Below are 24,405 nucleotides of genomic sequence, written 5' to 3' on the forward strand. Positions count from 1 at the left end.
CTCCAGGTGTGCTGCGTGGGCCTCACTGCGACTCCTCTGCCTGCTGCTCCAGCGACGTGGGACTCCTCTCCAGGTGTGCTGCGTGGGCCTCACTGCGACTCCTCTGCCTGCTGCTCCAGCGACGCGGGACTCCTCTCCAGGTGTGATGCGTGGGCCTCACTGCGACTCCTCTGCCTGCTGCTCCAGCGACCTGGGACTCCTCTCCAGGTGTGATGCGTGAGCCTCACTGCGACTCCTCTGCCTGCTGCTCCAGCGACCTGGGACTCCTCTCCAGGTGTGCTGAGTGGGCCTCACTGCGACTCCTCTGCCTGCTGCTCCAGCGACCTGGGACTCCTCTTCAGGTGTGATGCGTGGGCCTCACTGCGACTCCTCTGCCTGCTGCGCCAGCGACCTGGGACTCCTCTCCAGGAGTGCTGCGTGGGCCTCACTGCGACTCCTCTGCCTGCTGCGCCAGCGACCTGGGACTCCTCTCCAGGAGTGCTGCGTGGGCCTCACTGCGACTCCTCTGCCTGCTGCTCCAGCGACCTGGGACTCCTCTCCAGGTGTGCTGCGTGGGCCTCACTGCGACTCCTCTGCCTGCTGCTCCAGCGACGTGGGACTCCTCTCCAGGTGTGCTGCGTGGGCCTCACTGCGACTCCTCTGCCTGCTGCTCCAGCGACCTGGGACTCCTCTCCAGGTGTGATGCGTGGGCCTCACTGCGACTCCTCTGCCTGCTGCGCCAGCGACCTGGGACTCCTCTCCAGGTGTGATGCGTGGGCCTCACTGCGACTCCTCTGCCTGCTGCGCCAGCGACCTGGGATTCCTCTCCAGGTGTGCTGCGTGGGCCTCACTGCGACTCCTCTGCCTGCTGCTCCAGCGACGTGGGACTCCTCTCCAGGTGTGCTGTGGGCCTCACTGCGACTCCTCTGCCTGCTGCTCCAGCGACGTGGGACTCCTCTCCAGGTGTGCTGTGGGCCTCACTGTGACTCCCCTGCCTGCTGCTCCAGCGACCTGGGACTCCTCTCCAGGTGTGCTGTGGGCCTCACTGTGACTCCTCTGCCTGCTGCTCCAGCGACCTGGGACTCCTCTCCAGGCGTGCTGAGTGGGCCTCACTGCGACTCCTCTGCCCGCTGCTCCAGCGACCTGGGACTCCTCTCCAGGTGTGCTGTGGGCCTCACTGTGACTCCTCTGCCTGCTGCTCCAGCGACGTGGGACTCCTCTCCAGGAGTGCTGTGGGCCTCACTGCGACTCCTCTGCCTGCTGCTCCTGCAACCTGGGACTCCTCTCCAGGTGTGCTGCGTGGGCCTCACTGTGACTCCTCTTCCTGCTGCTCCAGCGACCTGGGACTCCTCTCCAGGTGTGCTGCGTGGTCCTCACTGCGACTCCTGTGCCTGCTGCTCCAGCGACGTGGGACTCCTCTCCAGGTGTGATGCGTGGGCCTCACTGCGACTCCTGTGCCTGCTGCTCCAGCGACCTGGGACTCCTCTCCAGGTGTGCTGTGGGCCTCACTGTGACTCCTCTGCCTGCTGCTCCAGCGACGTGGGACTCCTCTCCAGGAGTGCTGTGGGCCTCACTGCGACTCCTCTGCCTGCTGCTCCTGCGACCTGGGACTCCTCTCCAGGTGTGCTGCGTGGGCCTCACTGTGACTCCTCTGGCTGCTGCTCTAGCGACCTGGGACTCCTCTCCAGGAGTGCTGCGTGGGCCTCACTGTGACTCCTCTGCCTGCTGCTCCGGTGACGTGGGACTCCTCTCCAAATGTGCTGTGGGCCTCACTGTGACTCCTCTGCCTGCTGCTCCAGCGACGTGGGACTCCTCTCCAGGTGTGCTGCGTGGGCCTCACTGTAACTCCTCTGCCTGCTGCTCCAGCGACCTGGGACTCCTCTCCAGGTGTGCTGTGGGCCTCACTGTGACTCCTCTGCCTGCTGCTCCAGCGATGTGGGACTCCTCTCCAGGAGTGCTGCGTGGGCCTCACTGCGACTCCTCTGCCTGCTGCCAGTGAGTTGCCTGAGGGGGCTGCATCATCGACTTCTGACTCTGCTTACTCCCAAGCATTACCTGTGACTCGCCTCCTTGGGTTGAGGTTCCCTGGTCCTTCCTGGTCCCCGGCAGCTCTGCAACTCTTCTTATACAACTCTTGCCTTTGCCAAGGCTTGTTAGTGGTTCTTCCACATCACTGACTTACTGCAACTCTTCTTCCGATGTGGGACATCGACTGCATCACTCCTGGAACTCTTCTTCAGCTCCTGTGCTGCATAGCTGACTCCTGGTCTTCACCATCGACCTGGTCCTGCATCTCCAGCAGGGTGGGTAGTACCTCCTGCCCCAAACGGACACTCCAACTGGAACCGAACTTGGCCCCCTTCATCTGCAGGTCCTCTTCTGTCAGGATCCACCTTCTGTTCTTTCCAGTCTAACTTGGGTCTTGCACAGTCCTTTTACAAAGGTTACCTGCAGGTTTGGGGAAAAACTAGGTACTTACCTCTTCTCTCTTTTGGGCTTCTTAGTTCCTCCAGCTCTCCTCTATAGATTCCACTTCCTTGTTGTGGGACTGATTTTCGCGTTCCATTTGCTTAGTATATGGTTTGGTCTCCTCCTAGGGTCTCCATTATTTTCTGTTATTTCACTGTTTTACTGTTAGTAAAGTATTGCCTATGTAGTATTTTAGTGTTTGTATTACCATAATAAAGTGCCTTTTTTTTGTAACACTGTGTGGTTCTTTAATGTGTGTAAGTGCTGTACGACTACAGTAGTATTGCATAACCTTTACATGCCTCCTAGATAAGTCTTGGCTGCTCATCCACAGCTACCTCTAGAGAGCCCTAACTTCCTAGACGCTGTCTACACCTCACGAGTAGGGGATAGCTGGACCTGGTATAATGTGATAAAACCATAGGTGCTCACCACACACCAGGACAGCTTCCGATACTTATGACATGTGAAACTAGAGAGCTTGGTAGAGTCAACCTCTTGGGTTAAACCTCCCCACCAGTAGCAGAGGGTCAGCATTAGTCGATCAACCATGCAGGGTGGAGGGACGTCTATTTAGCATGGGCTGGACTACTGCCCCCTTTCAGTGTGATGTTTCTTAGCATCATTTGCTGCTCAAACAAGCTTGCAGTTGAGGTAGACAACTGACCGGAAGTGGTCATTAAATGGGGTTGGTGGGCCAGGGAATTTAAAAGACTGGTCACCCTCTAGTGTGCCCTCTTAGTTCCCTGTGACATGGTGATGTGCAGATCACTGAAATCTCATCCACCCACTCCCAAGGGTGTAAATGCCAAATAATGGTACTTAAGTGCCTGCGTGCCCTGGAGTTTGTTGTCAAGGCCCTCTCTATGAGGGGTTCTTTGAGCAGGGGGCTGCTTAGAGGGGGACTGACCTGCTGGTTGTTCAGGCCTTCTAGCCCGAACTCAGGTGCCATGATATTTCTTGGAGTAGGACCATGTCGTCTTGGCAATGCACTAAGCGTTTCCCTGTTACCGTATTTATCGGCGTATAACATGCACCGGCGTATAACACGCACCTCATTTTAAGAGGAAATTTCAGAAAAAAAACCCATTACATTTTATCGGCGTATAACACGCACACATCATTTGCCCCCTATTTTCAGGGAGAAAAAGTGCGTGTTATACGCCGATAAATACGGTATTTGCCTTTTTCAATTGAATGTGTCATTCATTCTGAATAATGTTTAATAACCTTTCTCTTTGTTTGAGTAATTGATTTTGGCCGAGGCCTCTGGGACTCTTCCTCTCCCAGCCAGATGTAAATTGGAAATGTGTACCATTTTCCAGTGCTTACATCTGTCTTAAATTGTTCATGATGTGCAAGGAAGAGCGTGATGTGGTATCCTGCTCAGCATTATATTCTCATGAAGTAAACTTTGCTATGTCCCACTTCAGTGCAATTGTTTGTCAGTCTAATTGCAGTTGGGTAAATGTTAGCTGAGACAAAGCCATAGAGCAAGCAAGCACCCTACGTGAAGTGTGGGGTTAGAAGGGTTGGCTGTTTCCACCTCCTGTGAGGTGCAGGGTTAGTGGCTTTAGAAATGTCAGCCTCCTGTGAGGTTCAGGATTATAGCACTTGGTAATGTCAGCCTCCTGTGAGGTGCAGGATTAGAGGGCTCAATCATGTCAGCCTCCTTTGAGGTGCAGGATTAGAGGGGTTAGTAATGTCTGCCTCCTGTGAGGTGCAGGATTAGAGGGTTTAGAAATGTGAGCCTCCTCTGAGGTGCAGGATTATAGCACTTTGTAATGTCAGCCTCCTGTGAGGTGCAGGAGTAGAGGGCCCTATACTGTCAGCCTCCTGTGAGGTGCAGGATTACAGGGCTCAGTAATGTCTGCCTCCTGTGACGTGCAGGGTTAGAGGGTTTAGAAATGTCAGCCTCCTGTGAGGTGCAGGATTAGAGGGGTTAGTAATGTCTGCCTCTTGTGAAGTGCAGGATTAGAGGGGTTAGTAATGTCTGCCTCCTGTGAGGTGCAGGATTAGAGGGTTTAGAAATGTGAGCCTCCTGTGAGGTGCAGGATTATAGCACTTTGTAATGTCAGCCTCCTGTGAGGTGGAGGATTAGAGGACTCAGTAATGTCAGCCTCCTGTGAGGTGCAGGAGTAGAGGGCCCTATACTGTCAGCCTCCTGTGAGGTGCAGGATTACAGGGCTCAGTAATGTCTGCCTCCTGTGACGTGCAGGGTTAGAGGGTTTAGAAATGTCAGCCTCCTGTGAGGTTCAGGTTTATAGCACTTGGTAATGTCAGCCTCCTGTGAAGTGCAGGATTAGAGGACTCAGTAATGTCAGCCTCCTGTGAGGTGCAGGAGTAGAGGGCCCTATAGTTTCAGCCTCCTGTTAGGTGCAGGATTAGAGGGCTCGGTAATGTCTGCCTCCTGTGAGGTGCAGGAGTAGAGGGCCCTATACTGTCAACCTCCTGTGTGGTGCAGGATTAGAGGGCCCTATACTGTCAGCCTCCTGTGAGGTGCAGGATTAGAGAGCCCTATACTGTCAACCTCCTGTTAGGTGCAGGATTAGAGGGCTCAGTAATGTGTGCCTCCTGTGAGGTGCAGGATTAGAGAGCCCTATACTGTCAGCCTCCTGTTAGGTGCAGGATTAGAGGGCTCAGTAATGTCTGCCTCCTGTGAGGTGCAGGATTAGAGGGCTCAGTAATGTCTGCCTCCTGTGAGGTGCATGATTATAGCACTCGGTAATGTCAGCATCCTGTGTGGTGCAGGGTTAGAGGGCTCAGTAGTGTCAGCCTCCTGTGAGGTGCAGGATTAGCCGGCTCAGTGTTAGCCTCCTGTGAGATGTAGGATTAGAGTTTGTTTATATCAGGCGACTGTGAGGGTGAGGATTAGAGGGCTCAATCCTGTCAGCCTCCTATGAGATGCAGGATTAGAGGGCTCAATCATGTCATCCTCCTGTGAGGTGCAGGATTAGAGGGGTTAGTAATGTCAGCCTCCTGTAAGGTGCAGAATTAGAGGGTTTAGTAATGTCTGCCTCCAGTGAGGTGCAGGATTAGAGGGTTTAGAAATGTCAGCCTCCTGTGAGGTGCATGGTTATAGCACTCTGTAATGTCAGTATCCTGTGTGGTGAAGGGTTAGAGGGTTTAGTAATGTCTGCCTCCTGTGAGGTTGAGGACTAGAGGGCCCTATGCTGTCAGCCTGCTGTGAGGTGCAGGATTAGAGGGGTTAGTAATGCCTGCCTCTTGTGAGGTGCAGGATTAGAGGGGTTAGTAATGTCTGCCTCCTGTGAGGTGCAGGATTAGAGGGCTCAATCATATCAGCCTCCTGTGAGGTGCAGGATTAGAGGGGTTAGTAATGTCAGCCTCCTGTGAGGTGCAGGATTAGAGAGTTTAGTAATGTCTGCCTCCTGTGAGGTGCAGGATTAGAGGGCCATATGCTGTCAGCCTCCTATAAGGTGCAGGATTAGAGGGTTTAGAAATGTCAGCCTCCTGTGAGGTGCAGGACTAGAGGGTTTAGAAATGTCAGCCTCTTGTGAGGTGCATGGTTATAGCACTCTGTAATGTCAGTATCCTGTATGGCGAAGGGTTAGAGGGTTTAGTAATGTCTGCCTCCTGTCAGGTTGAGGATTAGAGGGCCCTATGCTGTCAGCCTCCTGTGAGGTGCAGGATTAGAGGGGTTAGTAATGTCTGCCTCTTGTGAGGCGCAGGATTAGAGGGGTTAGCAATGTCTGCCTCCTGTGAGGTGCAGGATTAGAGGGTTTAGAAATGTGAGCCTCCTGTGAGGTGCAGGATTATAGCACTTTGTAATGTCAGCCTCCTGTGAGGTGCAGGATTAGAGGACTCAGTAATGCCAGCCTCCTGTGAGGTGCAGGAGTAGAGGGCCCTATACTGTCAGCCTTATGTGAGGTGCAGGATTACAGGGCTCAGTAATGTCTGCCTCCTGTGACGTGCAGGGTTAGAGGGTTTTGAAATGTCAGCCTCCTGTGAGGTTCAGGATTATAGCACTTGGTAATGTCAGCCTCCTTTGAAGTGCAGGATTAGAGGACTCAGTAATGTCAGCCTCCTGTGAGGTGCAGGAGTAGAGGGCACTATAGGTTCAGCCTCCTGTTAGTTTCAGGATTAGAGGGTTCGGTAACGTCTGCCTCCTGTGAGGTGCAGGAGTCGAGGGCCCTATACTGTCACCCTCCTGTGTGGTGCAGGATTAGTGGGCCCTATACTGTCAGCCTCCTGTGAGGTGCAGGATTAGAGAGCCCTATACTGTCAGCCTCATGTTAGGTGCAGGATTAGAGAGCCCTATACTATCAGCCTCCTGTTAGGCGCAAGATTAGAGGGCTCATTAATGTCTGCCTCCTGTGAGGTGCAGGATTAGAGGGCTCAGTAATGTCTGCCTCCTGTGAGGTGCAGGATTAGAGGGCCCTATACTGTCAGCCTCCTGTGAGGTGCAGGATTAGAGAGCCCTATACGGTCAGGCTCCTGTTAGGTGCAAGATTAGAGGGCTCAGTAATGTCTGCCTCCTGTGAGGTGCAGGATTAGAGAGCTCTATACTGTCAGCCTCCTGTTAGGTGCAGGATTAGAGGGCTCAGTAATGTCTGCCTCCTGTGACGGTCAGGGTTAGAGGGGTCAGTAATGTCTGCCTCCTGTGAGGTGCAGGATTAGAGGGCTCAGTAGTGTCAGCCTCCTGTGAGGTGCAGGATTAGCCGTCTCTGTGTTGTCAGCCTCCTGTGAGTTGTAGGATCAGAGGGTTTGTTTATGTCAGGCTGCTGTGAGGGTGAGGATTAGAGGGCTCGGTGATGTCAGCCTCCTGTAAACTGCAGGGTTAAAGGGCTTGTTAATGTCAGCCTCCTGTGAGTTGTAGGGTTAGAGGGTTTGTTTATGTCAGCCTCCTGTGAGTTGTAGGATCAGAGGGTTTGTTTATGTCAGCCTCCTGTGAGGTTGAGGATTAGACGGCTCCTTGATGTCAGCCTCCTCTAAAATGCAGGTTTAAAGGGCTCGGGAATGTCAGCCTTCTGTGAGGTGCACGGTTAAAGGATTTGTTTCTGTCAGCCTCCTGTGAAGTGGAGGAATAAGGGGCTCTGTAATGTCAGCCTCATCTGAGGTGCAGGACTAGAGTGTTCAGCAGTGTCCGCATCCTGTGAGGTGCAGGAGTAGAGGGCTCATTTTGGTCAGCCTCCTTTTAGATGCAAGGTTGGAGGGCTCATTCATCTCAGAGTCCTGTGAGATTCAGGATAGGAAGACTTGGTTTTAGAAATGGGGTCTTTGGTTGTCAGTCAGTTTACCCCCTGCCCAAGTAAGGACCCTCACTCTAGTCAGGGTAAAGGGGAATCACCCTTAGTTAACCCCCGCTCACCCCCTTGGTAGCTTGGCACGAGCAGGCACGCTTAACATCAGAAGCAATATGTAAAGTATTTGTACCAACACACAGAGTAACTCAGTGAAAGCACTACAAAATGACACAACGCAGGTTTAGAAAAATAGGCAATATTTATATAAACAAAACAAGAACAAAACAACAAAAATCCGACAAACACAAGTCATTATGAATTTTTTTAAAAATAAGAGTCTTAGGGCCAGATGTAGCAAGCAGTTTTGCCCATTCTTGCCCGTATTTATACTTTTTTTGCGCCGCATTTGCGTCGTTTTTTGACGCAACAACGGCGCAAACTTGCAAAATGCCATTGTATTTTGTAGGTTTGCGCCGTTTTGCGCCAAAAAGCGGCGCAAAAGCGGCGCTAAAAAAAGTATAAATACGGGCCTCTGTGTCTATGGCAAAATGTGTTCGTACATATGGCCCTTAATCCTTAGAAAACAGTGAGAAAGCTGTTATTGCACAAAAGTACTTGGGAAGTGTTCAAATAAAGCCACACGGGTGAGTGTGTGTCAAAAAAGGCCAGTGATGCATCGATTTCTCATCCGCAAGCGAAAATGTGTGTTGTTCCTTCTCCGGTCGGGTCATTTCTACTCTCCCGCAAGAGAGCGATGCTTCGATCTGGATGGGCACCTCGGGTCCGGGCAGGCTTTGCGTTGATTTTCTGCACCCAGCGATGTTGCTATGAAATCCGGTCGCAGAGTGTCAAGAAACCGTGCTGCGTGAGGCCTTGAGTCATTAACAGCAGCCGCTGCGGGTGTTGCACGTCGTTTCTCCAGCCGCATTACATCCATCTCCCAGCCGCGATGCAGGTGGAGTATTGATTTTAGCCACAAGGCCGGCGGCGCGTCGTTTATCAACCGCGAGGCGGGCGATGCGTCAAAAGTTTCCCTGCACTGCGGTCTTTGCGTAGATTTCAGTCCTTTTCCAGCAGCTGCACCTTTCAAGGGCCCGGAGACAGGTTAGGGCACCACTTGTCAGGCAGGACTCTCAGCAGAAAGCCCAAGTCTTGGCAAAGAGAAGTCTTTGTTGTCCCTGAGACTTCAACAACAAGAGGCAAGCTCAGTTCAAGCCCTTGGAGATTCTTCACCAGTGAGAAGTCACACAAAAGTCAGTCTTTGTCTTCTCTCAGGTAGAAGCAGCCACTGCAGGAAAACCCAGAAAAGCACAGTCACAGGCAAAGGGGCAGCACTCCTCCTCCAGCTTCTCCAGCTCTTGTCACAGGCAGAGGTTCCTCTTGGTTCCAGAAGTAATCTGATTTTCAGGGGTTTTGGATACTCTTCTTATACCCCTTACTGCCTTTGAAGTAGGCCAACTTCAAAGAGAAGTCTCTGTTGTTTTGAAGACCCTGCCTTGCTCAGGCCAGGCTCCAGACACACACCAGGGAGTTGGAGACTGCATTGTGTGAGGGCAGGCACAGCCCTTTCAGGTGTGAGTGACCACTCCTCCCAGTACAGGTGGCTCATATGGATATGTAGGTGACACCCCAGCCCCCTTCGTGTCACTGTCTAGAGAGTGGTGCAAACAGCCCAACTGTCAAACTGACCCAGACAGGGAATTCACAAACAAGCAGAGTCACAGAATGGTTTAAGCAAGAAAATGCCCACTTTCTAAAAGTGGCGTTTTCAAACACACAATCTAAAAACCAGCTTCACTAAAGGTGTATTTTTAAATTGTGATTTCAGATACCCCAAACTCCACACGTCTATCTGCTCCCAAAGAGAATCTGAACTTTAATCATATTTAAAGGCAGCCCCCATGTTAACGTATGAGAGAGATAGGCCCTGCACAATGAAAACCGAATTTGGCAGTATTTCACTGTCAGGACATGTAAAACACATAAGTACATGTCCCACCTTTAACATACACTGCACCTTGCCCATGGGGCTACCTAGGGCCTACCTTAGGGTGCCTTACATGTATTAAAAGGGAAGGTTTAGGCCTGGCAAGTGGGTACACTTGCCAAGTTGAATTGGCAGTTTAAAACTGCACACACAAACACTGCAGTGGCCATGTTTATAGGGCTACTAATGTGGGTGGCACAACCAGTGCTGCAGGCCCACTAGTAGCATTGGATTTACAGGCCCTGAGCACCTCTAGTGCACTTAACTAGGGACTTACTAGTAAATCAAATATGCCAATCATGGATAAACCAATGTACACAAACAATTTATACAGGGAACACTTACACTTTAGCACTGGTCACAGTGGTAAAGTGTCCAGAGCAAACAAAAGCAGCAAAAACATACTCCAGAACACAGAAGCAACCTGGGAAGTAGAGGCAAAAATTTAGGGGTGATCATGCCAATGATGCCAAGTCTAACACATGTTCCCCCAGCTGAAAGTGGGGAGTAACTACCCAACCTCATGGGAGTTCTCATCACTAAGGCGGAAGAATCTGGACACACCATCAACATTGGCGTAGTCGGTGACAGGGTTGTGTTCCACCATAAAGTCCATTCCCTGTAGGGAGATGGACAACCTCAACAATTTGGGATTTTCACCCCTCATCTGCATTAACCAACTGAGGGGCCTGTGGTCTGTCTGAACTCGGAAGTGAGCGGGAAACTACCTTACATCAATGAGATGCAAGGTAGGCCTTCCCTGGAAAAAAATGATGATATGGCCTTAGCACCATATTTATCCCCGTGCTAAAATCAAGCACTGGGGAAGGTGGCCTTAAATAATGGTGCTAAGCTTGCATAGCACCATTATTTAATGCCTGGGTCAGGGCAGGCGTTAGGGGACCTTTGAGCTTATTTCCATGGTCCGAAACCATGGAATGGGCCCACAGGTGCCCTTCGCTAGCCCCCGGGACACCTCTACCCGCACCAGAAGGACACCAGATGATGGGGGACCCCATCTCAGGTAAGCACAGGTGAGTATATAATTTTTATTTTAAAGTGGCATAGGGGGCCCTAACTTGGGGCCCCCTACATGGAATGGGGCACCAATGGCCATGCCCAGGGGACATATGTCCCCTAAGCCTGGCAATCGGGGTGGTGGGCATGACTCTCTTTACTAAGGCAGGAGTCATGCCCATGGAGGTTGTGCATCAAAGGATGACGCTAGTCTGGTTAGAGGCATTTTTTATGCCTCAGCCCATACTAGTGGCATCCTTTGATGCACAAACTCCTGTTCCCCCTACGCCTCCCCCACCTGGCTACCGTCCTTTTTTATGACGCTAGCCGGGCCTTTACCGCCGGCTACCGCCATTCCATAAATATGACGCCCAGCCGGCATCTTTGAATGGCGCTAGCCGGCGGTATACTTTTTAATGCAAAACTGCAAATTACAAATATGTCCCTTTGTGTTTAACCTCTTAGCTGCTGGGCCTTTCCCCCTGGTGTTGAGCCCTTTTTAAGCTTTTTGTGGTAGTTTGCGCTTAGGCCTTCATAATTTTTTGTCCACATAAGCTATCCACGCCACATTTGCGTCCTTTTTTCCCAACATCCTAGGGATTCTAATAGTACCCAGAGTTTGTGGTTTCCCCTGGAGGAGACCAATAAATTAGCCAAAATACAGTGAATTTTTTTTTTTTTTTTTTAAATGAGAAAAAAGGGCTGCCGAAGAATGCTTGTTGTTTTTTCCCTGAAAATTGCATCAACAAAGGGTTTCTGGTGCTAAAATCACCATCTTCTCACCTTTCAGGAACGGGCAGACTTGAATCAGAAAACATTTTTCAATGCAATTTTCTCATTTTACTGGGACATACCCCATTTTTACTTTTTTTGGTGCTTTCAGCCTCATTCCAGTTAGTGACAGGAATGGGTGTGAAACCAATGCTGGATCCTGGAAAGCTAAACATTTCTGAAAAGTAGACAAAATTCTGAATTCAGCAAGGGGTCATTTGTGTAAATCCTAGCTGAAATAAAAAGAAATTGAAAGTGAGCTGAAAAAAACAGCCATTTTTCTCCACGTTTTACTCTGTAACTTTTTCCTGCAATGTCAGATTTTTTAAAGCAATATACCGTTACATCTGCTGGACTCATCTGGTTACGAGGATATATAGGGCTTGTAGGTTCATCAAGATCCCTAGGTACCCAGAGCCAATAAATGAGGTGCACCTTGCAATGGGTTTTCAATCTATACCAGGTATACAGCAATTAATTTGCTGAAATATAAAGAGTGAAAAATAGGTATCAAGAAAACCTTTGTATTTCCAAAATGGGCATAAGATAAGGTATTGAGAAGCAGTGGTTATTTGCACGTCTCTGAATTCCGGGGTGCCCATACTAGCATGTGAATTACAGGCCATTTCTCAAATAGATGTCTTTTTTACACACTGTCTTACATTTAGAGGGAAAAAATGTAGAGAAAGACAAGGGGCAATAACACTTGTTTTGCTATTATGAGTTCCCCCAGGTCTCCCAATAAAAATGGTAGGTACCTCACTTGCGTGGGTAGGCCTAATGCTCGCGACAGGAAACGCAACATGGACAAATCACATTTTTACATTGAAATCTGACGTGTTTTTTGCAAAGTGCCGAGCTGTAGATTTTGGCCTCTAGCTCAGCCGGCACCCAGGGAAGCCTACCAAACCTGTGCATTTTTTAAAACTAGAGACCTAGGGGAATCCAGGATGGGGTGACTTGTGGGGCTCTCACCAGGTTCTGTTACCCAGAATCATTTGCAAACCTCAAAATGTGGCTAAAAAACACTTTTTCCTCACATTTCGGTGACAGAAAGTTCTGGAATCTGAGAGGAGCCACAAATTTCCTTCCATCCAGCGTTCCCCCAAATCTCCGGATAAAAATGGTACCTCACTTGTGTGGGTAGGCCTGGTGCCCGCAACAGGAATAGATCACACAACCGTCAATGTTGGTCCTTAAATGAGGCAGCTGTTGACCCTGGGATGATCCATTCCGGATGCAGGCCCTAGGTATAGGCACTCAAGTGGGGTAGCGTTTTTATCAGGACAGGTGAGGAATCACTGGGTGGTAGGAATTTTGTGGATCCCAGCATGTTCCTGTAGTTTGTGTGACAGAAATGCGAGAAAAATAGAGTTTTTATTCAACATTTCAGCTTTTCAGGGTATTCTGGGTAAGAAAACTTTGGGGAATCCACACAAGTCACACCTCTGTGGACTCCCCCGGATGTCTAGTTTCCAGAAATGTTTTGGGTTTAGTATGTTTCTCTATATGGCCGCCGAACCCAGGACCAAAACACAGGTGCCTGCCTTACAAAACCAGTTTGTTTTGTGATAGATCATTTTGATGTCTCCACAATACGATTTGGGCGGTGGTATTTGGGGCTGAACTAAATTGGGGAGCTCCCAAGAGAGCACTCTCTCTCTCTGCTTGTCGCCGCATTCACCTGCTCTCTGGGTTGGGCTAACCCACTATTACCCCGTTGCACAGACTGTGCTTGCAAAGGGACAGCAGGACTGTCCTCATCACCTCCCTCATAATTTACTGGAAGAGGAGTTATCGAATGGGACTCTTCCGACTGAAAAATCACTCCCAGAGTCTGCGCCATTGTCATCCCTCAGATGCTGTCTCAGTATCTGATGTCTCAGTCTCTGATCCTATGTCAGAGCGGTCGTCTATAACCTGAGTGCAGGCAGCAGTCATCCATCAAGATGCCATCTCTGCTATTGGCTAAACTGTTGCTCTAAAACACTAGCCTACATAGACAGTCACAAAATCGATGGTGTGTGTGAGATACGTGCAACAGTAGAGGCCACCTTACCTGCGCTTCTTCCCTCAATCAGCACGTTCTTTCAAGACACTCAAAAAACACCTTGTCACATACCAGTCGTCACAGTCTTTAGCACCTCCTGCGCCCAGTCCAACAATCATTATTGGTGCTCCCACTCCCTCCTCCTCGGATTCCCTCAATACCACCCAGCAAAAGTGCCTTTCATCTTTCCACAGCCGCCCCCCACCCCGCACATACATTTCATTTGTATTATAGCGCAGGTAATGCCTGACTTTACTAATGTACTCAGCTATTTACATAAAATACAGATTTGCTCTTTGCAGTAGGCACATAAACCTTCTGCGCTTCTTTATGGCACTAAAACTGCCACTAGACAAAAGTCTGATCCTTTTGTAGCAGAAACATAATCACAATACTTACTTGACTTATTTATTGCTGCCTAAAAGCTACAGTTGAAATGCATCAGTTGAAGTATGTGCACTGCTTTGAAGACACAAGCTGCAACTGCAAGACAACTGGATATATATATATATATATATATATATATATATATATATATATATATATATATATATATATATATATCACTTTTATATGTGGGTCTGGTTTTCCTGGGGGCCGATCGCATGTATTGACAAAAGTGATCTATATATATATATATATTTCTCTCTCTATATATATATATATATATATATATAGATCTATCTCTGTATAGATATATCTATCTACATAGATATATCAATAGATAGATCGAGATATATATATATATATATATATATATATATATATATATATCAATCTATCTATAGATATATCCATGTAGATAGATATATCTACATAGATATATCTATATATATATATATATATATATATATATAGATCTATATTTTTTTAAATAGATTTATGGTTTCCTTGGGGGCCATTACAACAATAACAACAAAAATATTGCCCGCACAGGGGGTCGCCCTGCCCACGGGCAACCCCCTGTTCATTTCTTTTTATTTATTTTTTATTCTTTTTTTAAAAATAAAATTTAGCCCCTGTGGGGGGGGGCGAAGCCCGTTTTCCGAGGGGGCCGACCCCCCCAAGTGAAATCTCTGGTGTCTAGTGGTGTTTCCTGGCCCACTATCGCTGTGCTGCGATCAGGGGCCAGGAAACACTTTCAGGAAGGCCTCGTAAGAAAGGGGAGAGTCTCCCCTTTCTTACAAGGCCTTCCCGAACGTGGGGAAGGCCGTTTGGGGCCGTTTTCCCCATCGGAGCAGGAAGCGGCCTTACTGTCGCTTACTGCTCCGATGGGGAAATCAACAAGGTGACATCAGCAAAGGGGCGGGTGGGGGGCGGAGGGAGACACGGAAAAGCTTCCGTGTCTCCCAGGTATTAAAAAAAAAAAATCCTCGGGTGCATTTATTAACCCCCTCCCTGATGTCGCCCACTGGTCGTGACCCGCACCAGGGAGGTAGTGTGGGCGTCAGCCAGTGGCCGACGCCCGCATTAAAGGGGTTAACAGTAGGACTGTCCCCAGTGTCCACATTGTGTGTACACAAGTGTGTGACTCCTGGGATCAGGGAGAACAGTGAGGCAAACTGACCCAACACCCGAAGACAGTCCCTCTGCTGCTCTGCAGTCAGGGAGGGGGAGAGGTTCACTCCCTCCACAGACTCATCTTTCTCTCGAGCAGACAGGAGGTCAGGAAGAGGTTCACTCTCTTCCTCCACCCCATCATCAGTTGCTAGGAGCATGGACATCTCAGTCCGCTCAAAGTGTGGCTTGAGCCGGTTCACATGCAGGACCCTCAAGGGGTTCCTGGGAGTCCGCAAATCCACCAGACAGGTGACTTCACTCTTGCGCTCCACCACCTCAAATGGCCCAGTCCACTTGTCCTGAAGCGGCCTAGGCTCCACTGGTGCCATCACCCACACTTTCTGCCCAGGTTGAAACTCGACCAGAGTGGCATTCTGGTCATACCAGAATTTCATGTTTTCCTTCTAGGTTCTCTTGTGCAAGAATCCTGAAGTGGGCAGTCTGGTTCTTCAGAGCTAGCATGTAACTGAATACATCCTGGGGGGGGTTTACTAGGGGCTTTCTTCAAAGCCTCCTTTACCAGGCTCACAGGTGCCCTCACAGGGCGGCCATACAACAGCGCAAAAAGACTAAAGCCAAATCCTTTTTGAGGCACCTCCCTGTAAGCGAATAGAAAGCATGGCACGAGAACGTCCCCCGTCCACCTCAAGGGCTCTGACAGGCCCATGATCATGCCCTTCAAGGTGCGGTTGAATCTCTCAACCAGACCATTGCTTTAGGGTTGGTAGGGTGTGGTGAACTTGTAGGTTACCCTACAAAACTTCCACAGAGACTTCATATATATTGATATGAAGTTCGTACCCCTATCGGACACCACCTCCTTGGGCAACACCATGCGGGTTTGAGAAAGTAGCCTCTTCCTAGCATGATTACCCTCACCTTTTGCCTGTTTGTGAGTGTGTGTCAGTGAGTTTTTACTGTGCTAGACAGGACACCAGTGCTCATAGATAAAAACCTATATATCAGTATGTTTGCCTGTCTCACTTGGATCCTGCTAGCCAGGACCCCAGTGCTCATAGTTTGTGGCCTAATCAGTATGCCTGTGTAGTGCCTAACTGTGCCTAACTGTGTCACTGAGGCTCTGCTAATCAGAACCTCAGTGCTTATGCTCTCTCTGCTTTTAAATTTGTCACTGTAGGCCAGTGACTACACTTACCAATTTCAATTGGCATAGTGGACCCCCCCTTATAAGTCCCTAGTATATGGTACCTAGGTACCCAGGGCATTGGGGTTCCAGGAGATCCATATGGGCTGCAGCATTTCTTTTGCCACCCATAGGGAGCTTAGACAAACCCTTACACAGGACTTCCACTGAGCACACTATTTCACAGCCATTTTCACTGCACTTAAGTAACTTTTAAGTCACCTATATGTCTAACCTTCCCTTGCTGAACGTTAGATGCAAAGTTACTAGGTGTGAGGGCACCCTTGCACTAGCAGAGGTGCCCCCACATAGTTCAGGGCCATTTCCCCGGTCTTTGTGAGTGTGGGGACGCCATTAAACGCGTGCATTACATATAGGTCTATACCTATATGTAGCTTCACAATGGTAACTCCGAATATGGCCATGTAACCTGTCTAAGATCATGGAATTGTCCCCCCATTCCCCATATCTGGTATTAGGGAGCCAATTCCATGAATCCTGGGGGCTCCACCAAGGACCCCCAGTACTGCCAAACCAGCTCTTTGAGGCTTTCACTGCAGCTACAGTTGCTGCCACCTCACAGACAGGGTTCTGCCCCTCTGGGGTCTGGGCAGCCCGGTCCCAGGAAGGCAGAACAAAGCATTTCCTCTGAGAGAGGGTGTTACACCCTCTCCCTTTGGAAATAGGTGTTACAGGCTGGGGACTGGTAGCCTCCCCCAGCCTCTGGAAATGCTTTGAAGGGCACGGATGGTGCCCTCCTTGCATAAACCAGTCTACACCGGTTCGGGGACTCCTCCCCTGCTATGGCGAAAAGGGGGTGACCACTCTCCTGTCCATCACCACCCCAGGGGTGGTGCCCAGAGCTCCTCCAGTGTGTCCCAGACTGCATCCATCTTGCTTTGCAAGGTGTGGGGGCACTCTGGAGGGCTCTGAGTGGCTAGTGCCAGCAGGTGACGTCAGGGACCCCTCCTGATAGGTCCAGGCTTTAATAATATTTAAAGGCAGCCCTAAAGTTAACCTATGCGGGAGATAGGCCTTGCAACAGTGAAAAACGAATTTGGCAGTATTTCACTGTCAGGACATGTAAAACACATAAGTACAAGTCCCACCTTTAACATAAACTTCACCCTGCCCATGGGGCTACCTAGGACCTACCGTAGGGGTGCCTTACATGTATAAAAAGAGAAGGTTTAGGCCTGGCAAGTGCGTACACTTACCAAGTTGAATTAGTAGTTGAAAACTGCACACACAGACACTGCAGTGGCAGGTCTGATCCATGTTTACAGGGCTACTAATGTGGGTGACACAACCAGTGCTGGAGGGCCACTAGTAGCATTTGATTTGCAGGCCCTGGGCACCTCTAGTGCACTGTACTAGCACTGATCAGCAGTGGTAAAGTGTCCAGAGCAAACAAAACAGCAAAAACAGAGTCCAGCACACAGAAGCAATTTGGGAAGTAGAGGCAAAAGTTAGGGGAGACCATGCCAATTATGGCAAGTCTAACGCTTGGTAATGTCAGTCTCCTGTGAGGTTCAGGATTAGAGGGCTCTGTAGTGTCAGGGTCCTCTGAGGTGCACTATTAGCAGTCTCTGTAATGGTGGTGTCCGATGAGGTGCGCCATCATGGCCACCGGTCAGTGCTTGGCACCTACTTACGAGATATGTGCAATGGTGGTAGTTTGTGTAGTTGCTTCCTCGTTCAATATGCATGAACAGGGCATCTTGCGCACTGCCTTCCTCTGGTCTCACACTGAGGTCTATGATTTTCACTGGTCAAGTAGTTTTATCATTTGAGGTTCCTCCATCTAGTGAGCTACCCTATTTTGTGAGGTGCACCATATTGTGAACTACCCCATCTTCTGAAGTGCACCATCTTGTGAACTACCCCCATCTTTTGAGGTGCACTATCTCGTGAGGTGCACCATCTTGTGAACTACCCTCATCTTGTGATGTGCACCATCTTATGAGCTCCCTCCATCTTGTGAGGTGCACTATCTTTTGAGCTACCTCAATCTTGTGACGTGCACCATCTTGTGAGGTGCTATATTTTGGGTGCGGTTCACAAAGGTAAACTTACACCAAAAGTCCAAACTTAGACCAAATGTCTAACTTTACTATAAGTAAGCTAGATTTTAGGTCGAAACAGACTTTTGGTGTAGATTTAGACTTTTGGTCTAAGTTTACCTTTGTGAATCGAGCCCACATTTTTGGTCTAAAGTCAGGGTTATGTTACACTTAGACTAAAAGTCCAACTTTACTCCTTTTCGGTAATCACAAAGGTAAGTTACTACTAGTAAAGTTAGTCTTTTGGTCTAACTTTACCTTTGTGAATCGGGCCGTCCATCTTATATACTACTCAAAACTGATTTTTGCATTTCCACGAAAACATGCCACACACAGCATGGCACGTACACGTCACCCATGTCTGACATGGATGATATGAAAGGGCATGTTGCAGTGGACTGGCGGACCAATATAACAGGAGAGGTCAATCCTGCCTCAACTGTCAGTCCTAGAGTGCCCAGAGAGTTGACAGCAGCCACATTGACTGTAGAAAGTGTAAAGTGCCACCCGGTTTCTCCCCTACATTGTGTCACAACATGCAGCCAGAGGGCGGGCGAGTCCCAAATGTATAAATAAAGGATGGGTGGCCACCTGTGGTCACTCGGCGATGCCCAGTATTTAGTGTATGCTCTGCGCTCTATCCTGTGAGCAGCCAGTGGTCTGTTGCAAGACCTCATAGAAGCGTCCTCCAGACCACAGGGCCCAACATTAGATCTCATTTCATGTTACAGGAGCGCTCAGGGCACACGCATGACCGGCCTGTGTGCTGAGGTAGGAATCTATAACTCACAGAAACTCGCACTGGGGAGCTCGATTCAGGGGCGCAGAGACCTTTTCCATCCCAGCAGTTAAATATGTTTCTTGTTCATTAAATTGGGAAAGTGCTATGGGAGGGAAATGTTTGAGAATGCTCAGGTTTCGGGTCTCTTGTCTAGGGTGAAGGACTCAGATTGTGTTTTTTATGAGCTGAACAGTGGGATCAATGTTCCACTGCTGTGTGACGGTTGTGGTTAATGGGGTTGTGGTTAATGGGGTAGTGGTAAATGGGGTAGTGGTTAATGGGTGGTGGAAACAGGTGGTGGCTAATGGGGTGGTGGTAATGGGGTGATAGTTAATGGGGTGGTGGTTAAAAAGGTGGTAAGATTGAGGTCAGACTGGGCATGTGGCTACAGCACTTTATAAGCAAAGCTGACAAGCACATGCACCTCCATAAATGAGAGGACCCTGCTTAACAAAGGCACTGAGTGCTGTGAATGTTGTTCTTCTGTATAACACACTTTAGACCTGTCATGACTTAGGATCTCCTGCGGTGTAACATCTCTCACATGTTTACTTTTACAGGTGACGGACTTCGATCCCCCACTCTGTAACATCACATCATTAAAACAAAACTGCAGCAGCCTCACCAAAGACCACTGCAGTTCCCTCTCCTGGAGCATGGAGGCCAAAATCAGTGACAACGGCACCAGAATTGAGAAGATCTACAGGAACTTCCGCAACTCAACTCTGATCCTGAAAGAGCAGGAGAAGGCTGAGACGAAGGAGGTCCGTGTGATCCAAACCATCTCCTGCTGCTTCAATGAGGTGGACATCACTGCGGTGGACACCGTGGGCAATGTCGGGAAGTGTGAGGTTAGGTTTGAGTTTAAGAGCTCAGGCACGGCCTCGGTGCTATCTGTGTCCTCTGCCCTGCTGATGCTTTGCTCCCTTCTCTGTGGGGTCCTGATTATACCATTCGCGTAACACATGAGGCAGCCAGCCCTGTGGTCATCCAGGCTGATGTGCCCTCGAAGGACATTCCACAAGCCATCTTGAGACCTATCTTCATCTTGGGACCTTTTCAATGTTGAGCCAGATATGTTGGCCATAGTTCTGTATCTTACAACATGTTTACAATGAGCCATTGACTCTCTACTCTTCGGTTTGTTTTCACTGATACCTCAGTACATATGCACATGGCTCACCTTGGTGATGGGTTGATGGCCCCCAACCTTCTCCTGCTGCACTGTCAAAAGATCACACCATCCTCTTCATCTGTACTCTAGGTATCTCAGCCTGAGTTTGAATTTAAAAGATCAGATCACATGAGTCCTGCATCAATGTCTGGAGCTTGCTTCCCTTGGAGAGTTCCTATAGGTAATGTCTTTGGTAAGTTTGTTGGATAGTATGAACTTGCAATGTTTCCCACTGTAGACACTGCCATGGGTTTCCAGGTATCAAACTGCCCAGTATTTAGTGGTTTGTGACTCAGGCATAATTTTCAACAAGCTTTTCAGATGTTAGTGTGGGACCAGGGACCAAAACCTAATGTGGGGCCCAATGGAAGCTTCTTCTGTGTTCCTCATGTATCATAAGCTGCTGTTTCCATAAACTAAACAATGTGTTTCAATAACAAATAAAACATGGCACCTGGCATGTTTACTTATACAGGTAGCAGTTTGGCCTAGTGACCTGCCTCAATGTTAATTGAGATGGTAGGTTTGCTAATTGATAAATGTGGCAGAAGGAGAGCGGACCTCTGCGTGTCCCCTCCTGGTGATGGCCATGGCTTTCAGTGGCATGAGATGAGCCAGTGGATGTGGCATCACTCGGTCCATCAGCCTCCCACCACCCACACAGCAGGGGGCACAGGAGGGGCAAACAGGAACCCCAGCTCCTTGTTTTGTTAAAGTCCTTGTATCACCTTCCTTTGAATCAGTTGTTTTCCTTCACTGACCACTGTAAGCATTTGAAGTGCATTTTTGTCTCTTTTAAGTAACAGCTGCATATTTTTCAACTGAAAATATTGTACTCTTCACTAGGTTATGTTTTGTGAACAATCAAACTAATGTGTTTGAATAAACGGTGTCAATGATGCCAGCAGCAGTTGAATAATGTGATAGATGTGATTGTGGTGAGGCCACCTCAGTAAAGCAGCCCGTGGGCTCTATTCTAGTATTAGTTGTCTCTGCCTCTTCCTATTCCACTCTGTGAATGGTCCTCAGCACCCTCCAGTGTTAGCGCTTTGAGGTGCGCCCAGTGGGGTCTATGAGCCTTGTGCCTGTCAGTCATACTTTCATTAAGTGTACTATAGCTTGTGGGGTCTCCTGAAGGCATATATTGCGCCTCAAGATGTGTGTCTAGGTCCCCATTGCAATGTGTCTCAGTATCCCCTGCTGCACAGATATCCACAGGTCTGTGTGTGCTGTCCACATCCACACAAACCGCTCGACATATCCACCTGCAGCAGCTCTGTGTGTGATCTCCACATCCACACACACCGCACGACATATCCAAGTGCAGCAGCTCTGTGTGTGATCTCCACATCCACACACACCATACAACATATCCATGTGCAGCAGGTCTGAGTGTACTGTCAACACCCACACACACCATACGGCATATCCACCTGCAGCAGCTCTGTGTGTGCTGTCCACATCCACACACACCATACGACATATCCATGTGCAGCAGCTCTGTGTGTGCTGTCCACATCCACACACACCATACGACATATCCATGTGCAGCAGGTCTGAGTGTACTGTCAACACCCACACACACCATACGGCATATCCACGTGTAGCAGGTCTGTGTGTGCTGTCCACATTCACACACAACATACAACATATCCACGTGCAGCAGGTCTGTGTGTGCTGTCCACATCCGCACACACTGCACGACATATCCATGTGCAGCAGCTCTGTGTGTGCTCTCCACATCCACACACACCGCATGACATATCCATGTGCTGCAGCTCTATGTGTGCTGTCCACATCCACACACACCGTACGGCATATCCATGTGCAGCAGGTCTGTGTGTGCTGTCCACATCCACACACACCATATGAAATATCCACCTGCAGCAGTGCTGTTTTTGCTGTCCACATCCACACACACCACACAACATATGCACCTGCAGCAGGTCTGCTTGCGCTGTCCACATCCAGACACACCATACAACATATCCATATGCAGCAGGTTTGTGTGTGCTGTACACATCTACACACACCATACAACAAACCCACATATGTGCATGTGCCCACACAATTTATGCCTAGGATCCTGTGTGGTAGTTATGAATCCTGGCATGAGAGAGCAACAACTTACCTGAAGGTGGGCTACATATACGTTCAAAGTGCAAGAGCTTGGATTCAAAACTAAGTGTGAAGAGACCAACAGTGTGCATTACCACATGGTGATGTGGTGTGCAGTATCACATGATGCATAGAGAGTGTGTGGTGTGATGTTATAACATGAGAATGTGGAGAAAGCATGTGCTTTGAGTCAGTGATGTGGAGAAAGCATATGTTGTGCGTTATCATATGATGAATCTGATGATGTGTAGAGAGTATCTGTTCTGTGTTATCATATGACAATGTGTAGAGAGTATGTGTTGCGCGTTAGCACATGATGATGTGGAGAAAGCATGTGGCATGCATCATGCAGCGTGCATTATTACATGATGATGTGGAGAGAGCAGCATGTGGTACGTTTTATAACATGATAATGTGGAGAAATCATGTGGCGTGCATAAATGCGATAATGTGGAGAGAGAGGCATGTGGTGTGTGTTATACCATGATGATGTTGCGAGAGCATGAGATACTTGTCATAACAAGATGATGTTGAGAAATCATATGGCGTGCATTATTACATGATGATGTGGAGAGAGCATGTGGTACATGTTAGTGATGTGGAGAAAGCATGTGATGTGTGTAGGAGGCTGGCTTGGAGTGTGGTGGGTACCCAAGGTACTTACACCTTATACCAAGTCCAGGTATCCCCTATTAGTGTAGAGTAGCTAGTGTCTAGCAGCCAGGCTCTCTAGAGGTAGCTTTGGATGAACAGCCAAGGCTTATCTAGGACACATGCAAAGACTCATGCAATACCACAGTAGTCACACAGTACTCACACACATGAAAGAAAACACTCAGTGTTACAAAAATAAAGGTACTTTATTTTGGTGACACAAACACCAAAAATACCATAGAGGCTATACTCCCTTAGGAGGTAAGTATTACACAAATTATATACACTAGTATGCAGAAATAGGCTTAAAAACAGTTAGAAAACAGTGTCAAAATCGCAACAGAGAATAATGGCCCTAGGGGAGCACAAACCATACACTAAAACATTTGAATGCAAGAGTCGGTCCCCCACCTAGGTAAGTGGAGTGTGTAGAGGTGTGCTGGGAGTATAAGGAAAGCCCAAAGGTAAGTGGTCACTTCCCTTTCTTTTGTCCAGTTTCGCACCAGAGCAGGGGCTGGGGGGTCCCTGAACCTGTGTAGACTAGTTTACGCAAGGAGGGCACCATCTGTGCCCTTCAAAGCATTTCCAGAGGCTTGGGGAGGCTACCCCTCCCCAGCCTATAACAACTATTTCCCAAGGGAGAGGATGTAATACCCTCCTCCCAAAGCAAATCCTTTTTTCTGCCTTCTTGAGCTTGAGCTGCTCAAGCAACAGGAGGGCAGAAGCCTGCCTGTGCCATGGGAGCAGCTTGGGCTGCCTGGAAAACCTCAGAGGCTTTAATAGCAATGCTGAGGGTCCTCTAAGGAGCCCCCAGAGTGCATGAAATCATACAACTAATACTTGGAAAAGTATTTGGGTCTGATTCCAACATGTTTGATACCAAACATGCCTATGTTCGGAGTTACCATTATGTAGCTGGACATACGTATTGACCTATGTCCTGTACACACATAAAATGGCGTCCCCACACTCACAAAGTTCGTGAAAATGGGGCTGGAGTTCGTGGGGGCACCTTTGCTAGTGCAGGGGTGCCCTCACACACAGGTACTTTGCATCCTGTCTTCTGGGCCTGCCATAGGGGTGACTTATAAGTGTCCTGGTGCAGTGAAGTGGCAGTGAAAGGGTGCATGCACCCGTTACACGCAGGCTACAATGGCGGTCCTGCAGAGCCCTTTGCTTGGGCTCCCTATGGGTGGCAATATATATGCTGCAGCCCATAGGGATCCCCTGGTACTCCAATGCCCTGGGTACCTAGGAACCATATTCTAAGGGCTTACAGTAGGGCACCAGTATGCCAATTGTGGAATGAAACACAGAGTTTTGGGAGTGAGCATAATCACTGGGGACTTGGTTAGCAGGATCCCAGTGAACAGAGTCAAACAAACTCACATCAGGCAGAAAAAGGGGATAACCATGGCAAGAAAGAGGGTACTT

General features: G+C 48.9%; 1 protein-coding gene across 1 annotated transcript in view; it reads left to right on the forward strand.

The window, feature by feature from the left end:
* Positions 1 to 21,181, forward strand: part of LOC138246699 (von Willebrand factor A domain-containing protein 7-like) — a 289,467-nt gene extending 268,286 nt beyond the window's left edge. The window contains exon 17 of the mRNA XM_069201470.1: positions 19,586 to 21,181. Coding sequence (XP_069057571.1) covers positions 19,586 to 19,987 — 402 coding nt within the window. The 3' untranslated portion in view covers positions 19,988 to 21,181. The remainder of the gene's footprint in view (positions 1 to 19,585) is intronic.
* Positions 21,182 to 24,405: the final 3,224 nt, after the last annotated feature.

The sequence above is a fragment of the Pleurodeles waltl genome, chromosome 7, assembly GCF_031143425.1.
Source record: "Pleurodeles waltl isolate 20211129_DDA chromosome 7, aPleWal1.hap1.20221129, whole genome shotgun sequence".
NCBI classification, from domain to species: Eukaryota; Metazoa; Chordata; class Amphibia; order Caudata; family Salamandridae; genus Pleurodeles; species Pleurodeles waltl.